This window comes from Ambystoma mexicanum, chromosome 6p, assembly GCF_040938575.1.
Source record: "Ambystoma mexicanum isolate Mex_15411 chromosome 6p, UKY_AmexF1_1, whole genome shotgun sequence".
In the NCBI taxonomy this organism is placed as follows: Eukaryota; Metazoa; Chordata; class Amphibia; order Caudata; family Ambystomatidae; genus Ambystoma; species Ambystoma mexicanum.
The window spans coordinates 314,786,681-314,800,138 of NC_090935.1; the positions used below are offsets into that span (position 1 = coordinate 314,786,681).

At 47.7% G+C, this 13,458-nt stretch overlaps 1 protein-coding gene across 1 annotated transcript in view; it reads right to left on the bottom strand.

Moving 5' to 3' along the window:
- The window catches only part of CCBE1 (collagen and calcium binding EGF domains 1), a 943,425-nt gene that overhangs the window by 43,095 nt on the left and 886,872 nt on the right, over positions 1-13,458 (bottom strand). The window contains exon 6 of the mRNA XM_069627071.1: positions 6,727-6,830. Within this exon, the coding sequence (XP_069483172.1) occupies positions 6,727-6,830 (104 nt within the window). The remainder of the gene's footprint in view (positions 1-6,726; positions 6,831-13,458) is intronic.

The window sequence follows — 13,458 nt, forward strand, 5'->3', positions numbered from 1 at the left end:
GCCGGTCCGAGGTCAGCCGGCCCGCTCCCAGTGTTTTGTAAAAAAGTAACCCATCCTGCAACTGCTCGCAACTGCGTGCCCCACCGCCTATAATAATAACCCCTCTCACTGCACAGCCCACGTCACTGTCAAGTCCCTCAGTGTAAACCCCCCTCCCTTTCCCTGTGCTTCACAGCATGAATCCCCCTCGCACTTCTCCCCCGCCGCCTCTGGTCTCCTCCCCTGCTCTAAATTTCTGTTCACGATCACAAAAAGGGGAAGTGAAAGCGAGACTGTGTGCATTGTCTCTGTTTACCCTTCCGTTCTAAGTTGAGTTTTACTAGATGAGGGTCTCTGCTCCGAAGCAGAGACCAGACCTCCGATGTGGACCCTGGGGGTATGTGAGTGCAGGAGGTCTGAGGGTTTATCCCCGTTAGAGCCCTCCTTCCGTGACAGGTAAGGAGCAGCGCAGTGTGTGATGTAGAGGCCTGTGTTGTTGTGGGAGGGGCGGGTCCATGGAGCTGTACATTGGAGAGGGACTGTTGCTAACATACATTCAAACAAAAAATTTAACAGCAGGGAACAAGAGGAAAAAGCATATTTTCGAGTCCTGTTTGTTTCTGCTGCTTTCACATGGCACTGGCAGTGCTGTGTGTAGTATTTGTCCTAGAATGGATGTATACAAGCATACATGACAATACATCCCATTCCATGCAGAAGTTGTAATTCTATTGCAAGTGTTTACATATGTGCAAACATTATCTATTCCATTCAGGAGATGCTAGTCCACTTGGTTTTAACTTTGCATTCGTGGACTTGTAGTCAGGGCCCCACGACCCCCCATTACAAATCCCAGAATCAAGGTTCAAACAAGACCAGGCTAGTAATGGATAATGTTGGCATGCATGTTTTTACTTTGCGATTTGGAACTTGTAGTCGCCCTAAAATCAAGGACTGCAAATACCAGAATGCAAAGTAAAGACAAAAGTGGAATGGCGTATTATATACCGTGAGTGGAATAGAGCCTACCGTGAGTGGAATAGAGCCTGATGGATGACATATGTGCTAAAGGTCGGGTTTGAGGTGTAATGACAGATGTTTGTGTGGTCTGGGTCCCAGTACTGGATTAGTGGGGGTGCTGTAGCCTGCAGATCACCGCAGAGGTGTATTCACAGAGCTCTGTGCAGGTTCTAGTATTGGAATAGCATGACGTAATGCCAGGCAGTATTGGGATGCATTTGCAGCGTTATGTGTTGCGCTTATTCACATACATATTAGATGTGTCATTGTTCTGAGGACTGTGTGTAATTTTTAGTGCTGAAATAGCATAGGTTCAGTTCAGGAGTGCAGTGCATTTCAGAAGCTGTATGTGGGCCCTCCTGATAGTGCTGTAAATCAGAATGTAGGGCATTGGCAGAAATGTGTGTGGGTACCAGTACTTATGCTATGCCCACATTTTCTGATTTACACTGATTTTATGAGCACTCACATTCACACCACAAAAATCTATGCAATGCGCCAGGCCTACCTCCACTGCAGTGTTTTCTGTTGGATATTGTTGAAAATTATTCATTTAATAACTGTTTTTAAGAGATAGTTGGCATCACACGTGTGTGCTTATTTGCTTAATGCTGTTGTCAGAAGGGCAGCGCACATATAGGCTTACAGCCGCTTATTTTGATCCAGGCGGAGGGGTACTTTATGAATCGAGGAACTTTCGTGCCTTTTCAGCGCGGAGCTGGGTGCAGTGGTAAAGTGTGCATCTGTCTCCAAATCCTCTGTGCAGCAAATTTGCATGCATTTCAGCCTTCATGATTTTATTGCGGGTGGTGATGCTCGAGTCACAACTGAAAACCCACTTGTGTGTTTTTTGCACATGAAAAAAAGAGGCATATTCTGTAAGTACGTTTATCGATGCCACCTGCATTTCACATTTCTAGCAAGCGACATTTACCATTTGTTTTGTTATTGGATGCAGATACGATATGGAAACTGGGGCCATTTCCGTGTGTATAGTTACACCTGTTGTGTGCTGGATGTGTGGTGACACAGGCCAGCAATTGGGGGTTGTGTTGCCCTTTTCTACAGGGCATTGGTCAGATCCATTGTTAAGCAGGACAATGACATTGCTCCTGAAGTCCTAATATAGCCGATATGATATCTCAGTGGATTGAACGCTCGCTGCTGTGACGAGTGTGAGATCTGCAGGTTCGAACCATCTCAGCCTTTCATCCTTCTGAGGTCGAGAAACGAGTACCAACACAGGTTGGGGGATATTGTATGCATATTTGTTTTATAAAAAAAAGAGCTTAAGCGTAAGTGCTATACAATAACATATTATCATTTGGCCTTGGACATCTGAATGCATTCACAGTAATTTGACAATATGGATCTATCCACACAGATATTAATGATACATATGGTGATCCATTCTTGTATGAAATGTATATCACATTAGTGAAATCATAACCATATTTTTCGTAGTGTACTTAGGAACAATGCTATTTGATGCCACTTCCTGTTTTATCAAGGGGTGAAGGGTCGTGTTCATGACACTCCTGCACCACTGAGCTGTGGACCCTGTCACAGAACTATATGCAGCGTTATATTATTTTATGAGTTGTGTTGTAATGTAACAGACACACGAACCTTCCATAAGTAGCATTTTCTGTAAAGTCGTGAATGGACGTGAATCACGGTCAGATGATGGTTTGAGGGCCACTTTTTTTAGGTGAGGGGTGGGCCACTTTTTTTTGGGTGTTCGGGCCTATTTCTTGTCCCAGTCCGACCCTGGGTAAGCTTGAAGGAGAGCTGGATATCGCCTGCATAACACTGGAAGTAAGGAGAGAAGGTGGAGATCAAGGGGGCAGAAGGGCAAGGTAGATGTTGAAGAGCCACGGCTCGAGGATAGAGCCTTGAGGAATGCTGCAAGTGGAGAGTGTGGTGGAGGAGAGAAAAGGACCCAGTAGAACCTGGGAAAGTTGATCAGATAGGAAGGAGTTTAACCAGTCCAGTACCAGGTCCATGTTGCCAAGGGTATCAGAGAGCCCATTTATAGGGGTGGCATGATTGACCGTATCAAAGGCAGAGGTAAGATCAAAAAGGATGGGAATGGAAGGAGAGTTGGAATCTAGATTAGGGAGCAAGTCTTCACTGGTGTTCAGGAGAGCAGTTTCCATGCCTCTGGCTGCTCTGAAGCCAGACTGATGGTCATGGAGACAACCAACAGATTCAGTGTGGTGGATCAGTTGAGAGATGGAGAGATTGTCCAAGAGTTTACCAAGGAAGGAGGTTATGGAGATAGGGCAGTAGTTAGCAAGGAAGGAAAGGTCAGCAGACAGATTTGTAAGGAGAGGGTGCACAAGGGAGTGCTTGGGAAGTAATGGGAAGGAGCCAATGGCAAAGGAGTGATTGCAGAAATCAGCCAAGGCTGGTGCAAGGGAGGCAATGGTGTCCTTGATAGTTCTGGAGAAGCAGGGGAGAACCTGTTTGGAGGAAACCTTCATAGAGTGGACTTGTTTAGCTACCTCATCCACATGCAATGGGCGAGAAGGAGGAGAGAAGGTCGAGAAGGAGAGAGAGGGGCCAAGGGAGGCCAGAGAGCGGGTGAGGGAGGAGCGGGGGGGAAGGTTAGACGAGGGTGAGGACAGGATATCCTGAGTTTTGGATGTGAAGTGGGAGGCCAGTGCAGGACAGAGGGCCTGTGAAGTCAGAGAAAGAGTGGCAGTAGAATTGTCGAGTTCCTTGCAGATTTTGAACAGTTCAGCCGTGTTGTTGGTGGCACCAGAGATGCAGATTTGGATATGGGCCCTCTTCTTAGAGCAGATGGAGAATCTGCATTGCCTTTGGAGCAGGCGGCAGGCCGGTCTGTCCATGGATGTGCTTGAATCCCACCACTTCCGTTCAGCAACTCTGCACTTGCATCTCAGAGTGGCTAGGTTGGAGTCATACCAGGTGTTGTGCGTGGAGGCTGGTTTCATGCGGATCCTCATGACAGGCACAAGGATGTCCAGGGTGCTGGAGATAGAGAGGTGAAGGTTAGCGAGGACTGTGTCTGTGTGAGAGTCAGTGGCTTCAGTGGGAGGGGGAATGAAAGTGGCGCAAAAGCAGCAACTGACACTGGCTTCATCTGTTGAATGACAGAGAAGGAGACTGGCAATGTGGGAAGAGGCTTAGCCAGGGGACCCAAGAGATACAGATGAGAGGACAGGAGAGCATGGTCCGACAAGGAGAGAGGTGTAGTGAGAAGGTTGGAGATGGGGATGTCTGCTGAGATGAGAGCATCACAAGGTGGGTCGTGCTGAGTGGGTCGGACCAGAGGGAGGAATGGTGAGAGAATGATTCACAGAGGCTGTCGAGGAAGAATCCAGTGGATGCAGCAGGAGAGTTAAGGTGAATATTGAAGCCTCTGAGGAGGAGAGACTAGAGATAGAGGCCAGAAGAGAGGAGGTGAGGTCAGACCTCTCCGAAAAGGAAGAGGGAGACCGGACCAGGTGTCCTGTAGATGGTGGTGAGAGTTAGCAAGAGGATAGGAGAGACACCAAGCCTGCAGGCAAGGCATTTAAAGGAAGAGTAGGACTGAGTGGGTATGATAGCAGCAGGAACCCATCCAGGGAAGATCAGGGCCACTCTGTCTCCAGACCGGTTAGGCCTGGGTTTAGAGAGGGTCTTGTAGCCCCCAGGGAGGAGTATGTCAAAAGCAGTGACAGAGCTGCCAGTGAGCCATGTCTCAGTGGGAGCGAGGACATCAAGGTCAAAGTCTTCAAGGAAGTGACAGATGTCTGAGGAGTGTTTAATGGCAGAGTGAGAGTTGAGGGTAGCTAAGTGAAGCTGGTTGCCACCTTTGAAAGTCTTATAAGCAGGGTTGCAGGGGTGTGGTTCACTGGTTGATGGTGGTGAAGGGGCAGCTGAAGAAGAAGTGAAAGGAGAAGGGAGGATGTTGAGAGATGGAAGATGCCGATCAAGAAGGAGGAGGTTGGGCTGAGTGCCCTGGGCCACAAGAACAGTACCATTATGGTAGACATTAAGGATGCACATAGAGGATGTGAAGTGTGCCAAGAACACCTCCCATCTGGTTCCACCTTTAATGGATGAAGAAGAGAAAGAGGAGAGGACTGAGACCATATGAGGAGTCCATAGGTGAGGAGAGGGAGCGACAAAGAGGATGCTGGTGACAGTCTGCCTGGAAGAGGCGTTGGCGTAGGTGTCAGAGATGGGCAGGCCTGCATTGGAGACCAGGAGATATTTCTTAAACCTTTTGCTTCCAGGCTTCGAAAGAGAGATAGTGTACGTGATAGAATGGCAGTTAGAGTAAATAGGGGGAAAGGAGAGCACTATGGAGGCAGAGGGCAGAGAGATGGAAGGGGGGAGAGAGAGAGTCAGAGAAACTGCACAATGAACTCACCAGGCGGCCTACCAGCAAGACAGGCGCAAACAAATCAGATGCATAATGTCCCAGAGGTTGCAGAAAATTGAATATTGCGCTGCTCTGCATCAGAGGAGAATGGAAGACAAGCTCAAAGGAACTTCATACTCTGCTCCTTGGATGTTCTGTGCTTCTTTCAGGTGTTGGTTCCAGCAACAGTCGCTGGTGGTTTCTCTGCTGTTACTCTGTCAAACTGTGAGTCTAGAAGGAAATGTTTCTGCTGTTGTAGTCAGTTCTATGCTTTTCTGGGGAGCTTCCCTTCCTGCTTCAGTGACTTTCAATGGTTTCCAGAGCAATGTTTAAATTAATTATGGCCAGGTATTTATTATTTCTGAGGCTAATTTACAGCTGGGTCCGCATGAATCCATTCACTTCAGGTCTAAAATTCACCATTCCAAGATGGCTGCTGGGGTTGTGGTCAGGAGTATGTGTCTGAAGACCGAAGATGGATTAAACCTCTCCTGGCCAGCCCAAGCACTCCGGGCTCATTACAGTAGTCTTCGGTGACTACCAGATCTATGTAAGCAGACCCCTTGGAGTTGTGCACATAATGGACTTCTTCACAAGAGCTGGGGCATGGAGGTTAGCATTCACTTAAGAAATGTAACAGAACCAGAACCACTGCAAATGTTTTACAACCAAAAGCAGAGTCTGTGAAGCCAAGAAAATCAATCCATATCAATAGTCAACAGATCACAGATAGTACCATAATTGTTTGTAGTAACAAAGCAGCGCAGTTTTAAAGACGCTCCTACCGACAATAACCGAGCAGCTCGTGACATATGCGATGAGCGAGCGATGATGTATATTTGCTCGTACTTTGCAGACAATTTACTATTAGGTTGGGCATGAGATCCACACCCAGTGTGCGGCAACATGCTCGGAAGGACTGCACCCTAGAATGACTATCAAAGACACATTTCTGAAATTGGTGATCGTGCTCATATTCCTTAAAATGTACTTTGATTCGATGCAAAGCAGCCAGCACTTGCATCGAGGGCATCACACATTACGTTATTTTTCACCTATCTCCACCAACATCACATGAAGGGGGAGGGTGGAGGAACGGGATGGTGGGGAGTTCCCAGAGTACATTTTCTCCATTTACAACACTGGTCCCAATCATTTGCTGCATAATCAGAACAAAATGCTTCTCACAGTTGCCAAATTCTTGAAAGAAAGGTTCGTCAAATGTTCCTTTCAGGCCCCGGTGCTCTAAATTTAGAGGACAATGCTTTCATCGACTTGATTTCGTGCACATTGGTAAGATCGAATCTTTACCACTGTCACGTGATGATGTGCATGTTTCATTAAGATTTTACCTTCTGTTTCAGTTGTAAAATGGTCTGTTTTATTTGCTGAAATTCTTTGCAGGTGTCAGTGCAGGTTCCAGTTTTCAGCACATCATTCGACTTCTCATATTGCCCTGCAAAAATAAAGTAAAAACATGATCAAATTGGTATGTTCTTAAAACATGCATTTCATATCGAAAACTACTAAATACGCTGTTCAGAAAGGATAACTGAGCAAGAATGGAATGATATTTTGTGAGCAATGTGCTTGTGCTTATAGCGCATATGCTCTCAATATTCGGATGCAAGCTTTAAAAGGGAAGTAAAGTTTATTGATGTTTAATGTGATATGAAAATGTGATGAAAACAAAGCTTCCTTTTGGCTCTCCTGCTTACTTCAGACATCACTGTTCCAAAATAATCGTGCAACAGAATGGAAAGGTATTTACACTGGGACACCTGCTGGATTAACACTACAGCACTCAAAGTTTCTAATAACTTGTAGACTCTGAGATTAATGAAGTTCATTTTATGTATTACAGTTATATAGAAGAGGTAGGTAGGTAACAGATAACAGGAATCCAAGTTTAAAATATCTCATATAGCCCATATTGGGTTATATGTGATCTTACCGGCCACAATTACAGAGTGGTAAATTTAATCACAGAAAAAATACAGAAAAACACAGCATTTATTTCTTTTTCTTTTATTTGGTCGGGTCAAAAGCCCCGTTTTTGTACCCTTATAATGCCACCCCTAACCCATCCTGTCCCCCCATTGTAACCTCTTTAGCCCACTACCCTTTATTTATCTAATTAATGTTTGCTGTGTTTTTCAGCGTTATGGCCCACTCTGAAATGTGCCACTCTGTAATGTTTTAGATATATTGACTGGATACCCCATATTTCTATTCTACTGACCTCTGCAACTTATTGAAAGACCCTCGCTCGTGCCCCATCCACAACATTCCCCACTCTAAATCAAGTACATTTTTGGAACTAGAAAACAGTCAATATCGCTATATGATCATTTCTAGGGTAAATAAATATGATTGAGCATCACCTGAAAGGTCTTGAGCAGCTTTGTCCTTTGCCAAGACAAACTCATTGCCATCGAGACAGTGTCGGAGGAGTTTCCTGCAGTGGCATAGCTTACCCAAACCACCTGCCCATTTATGCTACTGGGAACCAAAATACCTCTGGTGGTCACGTGTATGGGCATACGGTGTGACATCCGTAGGGCCACTCATAGGGGCCTGCTTATGAAAATGTACCCCTTTCGTGAGGTCAGCCGGTTGTTGTAGGCAGATATGAAACAAGTGTGGATAAGGTGAATCCATAGAGGGCCTGACTAATAAGCGTGATCCATTCGGAGATCAAGGGGCCCCTTCTGGCTGTTTTCAGTCAGTAGGGAAGATCAGACGCAGGCTAGTGCTTTCTCTATTTGGCCATTCTTAGCCCACGCACCAACACTGAACTGCAGCAATGGGCATCTAGGCCTCATACAGAATCATTTTGGCAAATGATGTGCTTCATCGCATGAAGGAGACTGTGTCATGATATCCATGTGATCGGTAAAACTATAGCGCAAAAGAAGGTGAAAGGTTTTGTTTAAGTATGTAAACAAGCAGCATGTAAGCAACACATCCATCCGTGGTGCCCTGCTGCAAGAGAGTAAAGGGTTTGTCACGTTTGGTTTATTTGCATATCACATGGCCAAGGGAACCAGCAACGACTGACATCAGAATAAGCTTATAGGGTTTTATTTAAAAATGCAAAATATAACGCTTGCATGGAAATTGGTTCAGGATGGCTGTAACAAAGATTCCTCATGAGTCGTCGTTATTATAGCTCAGGATTATGAATGAAGAACAGCAAACAAAAGGACATTGAGACATTTCCAGACAGGAAGTTCTTTGTAGCTTGCTCTAGCATTCAGTCTTTATCACTTCTCTGGGCTTCCTCCCCCTTTGTTAAGTGTCCCAAAACATTCTCTCCTTCACGGGGGCTCTCCTCCTCTCTGTTACTTATTTCTCTCTTTTGGGGCCAAGGAGCTCTCCCCGCTCTGTCTTTTACTGAGGGATATGGTGTCCTACTCACCCTTCCACAGCCAAGGATATATTGCTCTGTTCACTAGTCTACACCTATGGACTTAGTGCCCTGCACTCCTCCAGGGATATAATGCCCTGCTCATTGATCCCCACTCAGGGAGAAAGTTCCCTATGCACTAGTCCACACTTTGGGATATAGTGCTCTGCTCACTAGACCACACCTTGGGATATAATCCCCTGCTCACTAGTCCACACCAGGGGAGATAGATCCCTGCTCACTAGTCCACACCTCAAGATATAATGCCCAACTCACTAGTCCACACCCTGGGATATAGTGCCATCCTCACTAGTCCACATCAAGGGATATGGAGTCCTGCTCACTCACCCAGGGATATAGTGCCCTAGTCACTAACTCTCTATTCACTGTAGCACACCCCTCTTCTGGGTTCATGGGGTTCTCCTGTTTTGACTGGAGTCTACCACTCTTCTGGCATTACAGGGCTTCACCTCTTCTTCACAGGGGTGCTTGCTTCTCCACCTCACTGGAGGAACCACCACATTTGGGGTTCATGGGGGGTTATTCTCCCCTCACTGGACTGCACCCCTCTTCTGGGGTTCAGGGTAGCTCCCCCCACCTTCAGTGGAGTAGACCTCTATTTCTGGTCCGCTGGGGGGGGGGTCTTCCCCCTGCCACTGCAGCACTCGCCACTTCTGGGGATTCAGGGGACTTCTTGCCCCAATACTGGAGCAGACCCCACATTCAGGATTCGGGGGCTCTTCTCTTCTTCACTGGAGCACACCTCTCTTCTAGGGTTCAGGGAGGTTCCCAGGGAGGTCATTTTCCAAACCTTGAGGTCTCCTTTGCTACCCCTAGAAAAAAAAAATATTTTCTTTAATTTATATTTTTTAATTGAAGCTCCTGGGCTGTGGCCAGTGACATGTGGCTCTTTGTTTCTGGAGTGACTGGCATTCTTGTTCAGGCTTCTTAAAAAAACAAAAAAAATAGGCTCTAAATAAGAAAGAATAGAAAACAAATAATTTGTCTTTCTGGAATTTTATACAATAACTGCTAGACTTATTAAAGGTTTATTTCAGGCACACTTCAGGGGACGAGTCACAGATTTAGTCTGTTCTTAAACACCTCAGATTCACAATGCAGACAGTTGTATTTGTTAAAATCATCACAAGACATTCCATCTTGGTGTCCTCGGTCACTTGACAAATCCTTGTGCCTAAAAGCTTGTGTACAGTGTAGAAATGTTTGACCATAGCACATAAAGTGGCCCTTGGTTTCACTGTGCCACAATTAGTGCATTGTTGTAATGTGTCCATCTTTCCTATCTCCCTGGAATGCTGTTCAGGATGTTTGTTTGCATGTATGATGTAATAAGTGCCCTGAGTACGGGATGTTAGTGAGCTGCTTTCCCTGTGCTACTTTAAATTATTTAATGCACAGTTAAGAACCCCACCAATGGTATGTATTTTGCCAACCTCTGAAGCCTGAAAAGTAGATCCACATAGGCTTGACATGTGGCCAACTTTGCACCAGACCTGCAGATGAATTGGTCTGCTGTTAAATCTCAGTTACCAGTTTAATGGTATCCACAACAGAGTGTAATTTTCTTTCTGACTTTGAGAACATTCAGACATTTAATTGCTCATTTTGCTATAGCTGGTAAAATAGCTCTAGCTGGTAAAATAGCTCACTGGGTTGAGCACTCGTTGCTGCGATGTGTGCGTGATCTGCTGGTTCGAATCCCAGCAAGGCCAACTCAGCATTTCATCCTTCTGAGGTTGATACATGAGTACCAACACAGGTTGGTTGATATTGTATGTATATTTGTTCTATATAAAGCACTTAAGGGTAAGTGCTATATAATAATGTGACAGAGAAGGAGTTTCTAGATTACGAACACTCATGTGCCGAGCTCTGTGAATGGTTTTCTTGAATTCTAAAAGTCACAGGTTGTAAGAGGTAAGCCCAATATCTCTTGTGAAGAAGGTTTGTAGAGAAGTTCTGGTTACCTTGCAATTGGAGTATACCAATATGACCCTTCTTTTTATAAAAGATCTTACGTGTTTTGCTGTGGTTTTTACAATTGTGTTTTTATTGGAACATTGTCTAGACACATTGGGCCTCATTACAACCTGCCAGTCCGGGACCGTGCAAAATCCGCGACGGCGGTAAAAACGTTTCCGTGTCCGCAAGGTTGCAGAAAAACCGTCCGATTACACGCTGTCGGTCGCGCGCACCACACGGACTCGGAAATGTTGTTACCGCCGTCACGGAAAACCCCACGGAAATGGAAATAACGCAGCCACAAGTGGCGAAAAACCGGCTTCTGCCTCCGCCGCCACGGACACGGAACCGGAAATACCATGATCGCCAAAACAGGAAACAGAGAGGCGGCCATCATATAAAAGCACAATCCATTGCCATCCAGAGCCAGCACAATCCTAAAAGGGACCACCAGCATGTCTGCCAGGATTCCTGCTCAGAGGCAGCGCAAACAGCGCTTCAGCGAGGCAGAGCTAACCGTCTTGGTGGAGCACATTGTGGACAATGCGGAGATGCTGTTCAGCGCCGACCAATGGCGTGCCACACAGCAGCGGAGGAAGGAGGTGTGGGCCGAATCTGCACGCAAGTGCACCTCTGTGGGCGTGGCAGTGAGGAGCGTGAAGGACTGCCACAAGCGGTGGGACGACCTGAGGCTGAGGGTACGCAACCTCATTTCCACGCACTGCCAACGCAGCAGTGGGACAGGCGGAGGACCCCCTTCCCCACTGAGGCTGCAAGCATGGGAGAAGCGTTGCAGCAGCGTCCTCCACCTAGAGGGAATCCATGGGATTGGGGAGGCTGAGGCAGGAGTGAGCCCACCTGCAGATGCCGGTAAGTGCCCAAACATGAATGCCACATGTAAATATGCAAAGGACCCAATAACAACCCCCCCCAGGCAGTGCATGTGTGGGCCAAAGGACCCATTGACAACCCCCCCGCCCCAGGCAGTGCATGTGTGGGCCAAAGGACCCATTGACAACCCCCCCCCCTCCAGGCAGTGCATGTGTGGGCCATAGGACCCATCATGATCCGCATGGCAACCAATATCACAGAATGCATACACCAGCAATCAGATGCATGTGACTAACACTATTGAATGTACAATCTTAATGACGCATGTGATGCACCCATCTGCCACCACAACAACACTAATTGCATGCCCTTTGTGTCCCCACAGCCGTTTCAAGTGACAGTGATACTGCACAACAGGCCAGCCAATCTGCACCGGCAATTACACAAGCCACCGCCACCACACAGGAGGATGCTGCCGGCAGTTCTGCACCTCTAGCCACATTACCAGCCACTACAGATGTGCCGCCCACCACCCCCACCGACGTCCCCACCGTCTCCACACTGCCTGAGTCTAGACAGGTGCCACGGGGACCTATCATGGCCACCCAACACAACACCGAAGGCAGCAGCACTGCAGAGGGGGCGGCCTGCAGTGATGACAGTGCCCCGCAAGAGCACTCGGAAACGGGCCCACAGGGGGAGATGCCCACATTTGAGGACCTGGGCTCCTTCCATGAGCTGGGGTTCAGCCCCACATCACTGGGGAGTCCCATGAGGTCGCCCACCCCATCCATGGCCGAACTGAATGCCCGTATGCAGCGGATGGAGGACCAGCAGGCTACCCTCACCCAGCTGGTGGAGAGGCAGCTAGAGGAATCCAGGCTGCAGAGTGAGAGCTACAGCGCCTCAGTGCGTCGCCTGTCGAGGTCCATCGGACGCTTTGCGAGCACTATAGTAACCCTTGCACGCCATGTGCGGGAGGGCAACGACCACACCTCCAGGCTTGTAGAGGCCATGTTGGTTGGCCAACTGGCAAATCTGGCACGGATGCCCTCAATCCCAGATTCTGCGCAATCAAACACAACCACCCCATCCAGCTCCACTACTGCCAGTCCAAGGAGGCACTCGAGTAGGCTAACGTGTCCCTCGGGCAAGGTTGCACAGGCACAGAAGCGCACACGGAAGTGATGGCATGTGTGTGGGGCAGTGCAGGACACATGTGGACTACAAGGGTGTGAGAGGGGTGGGCACGTTTGGGTGGTGGGGTAGGTAGTTTTGGGGGGTTGAACAATGGGTTCTGGGTGGGGGTGGGCACGTTTGGGTGGTGGGTGGCCCCGGGTGTACAGCTTCCCTAACCAATGCACCTCCTTCCCTGTTGTTATTACATCAATACATCACCATTTCCAATCAAGACATACATGTGTGGACATTGATCATTTATTTAGCAGTGCAACTATTAATTCATTGTTGTCACCGTGTTCGTGCATTTCTGTGAATGTGCTGTGACTCAAAAGTAAATGCGAATCAGGGCATCCCGTGCTCTCTGGCCATCATGTGGACCCCCAGGGGGAGGCGGTGCCATCCCATCCCCATCTCCATCCCCATCCCCATCCCCATCTCCATCCCCATCTCCATCCCCATCTCCATCCCCATCCCCATCCCCATCCCCATCTTCCTCATCTGCGTCTGGTGGCATTGGGATGTTCCTGCGCAGGCATATATTGTGCAGCATGGCACAGACGAGTGTGATTTTACCCGTCTTCACTGGGCTGTACAGCAGTGATCCGCCAGATCTGCTCAGACAGCGGAAACGGGCCTTCAGCAGTCCAAATGTCCTCTCAATCATTCCACGTGTGCGGAT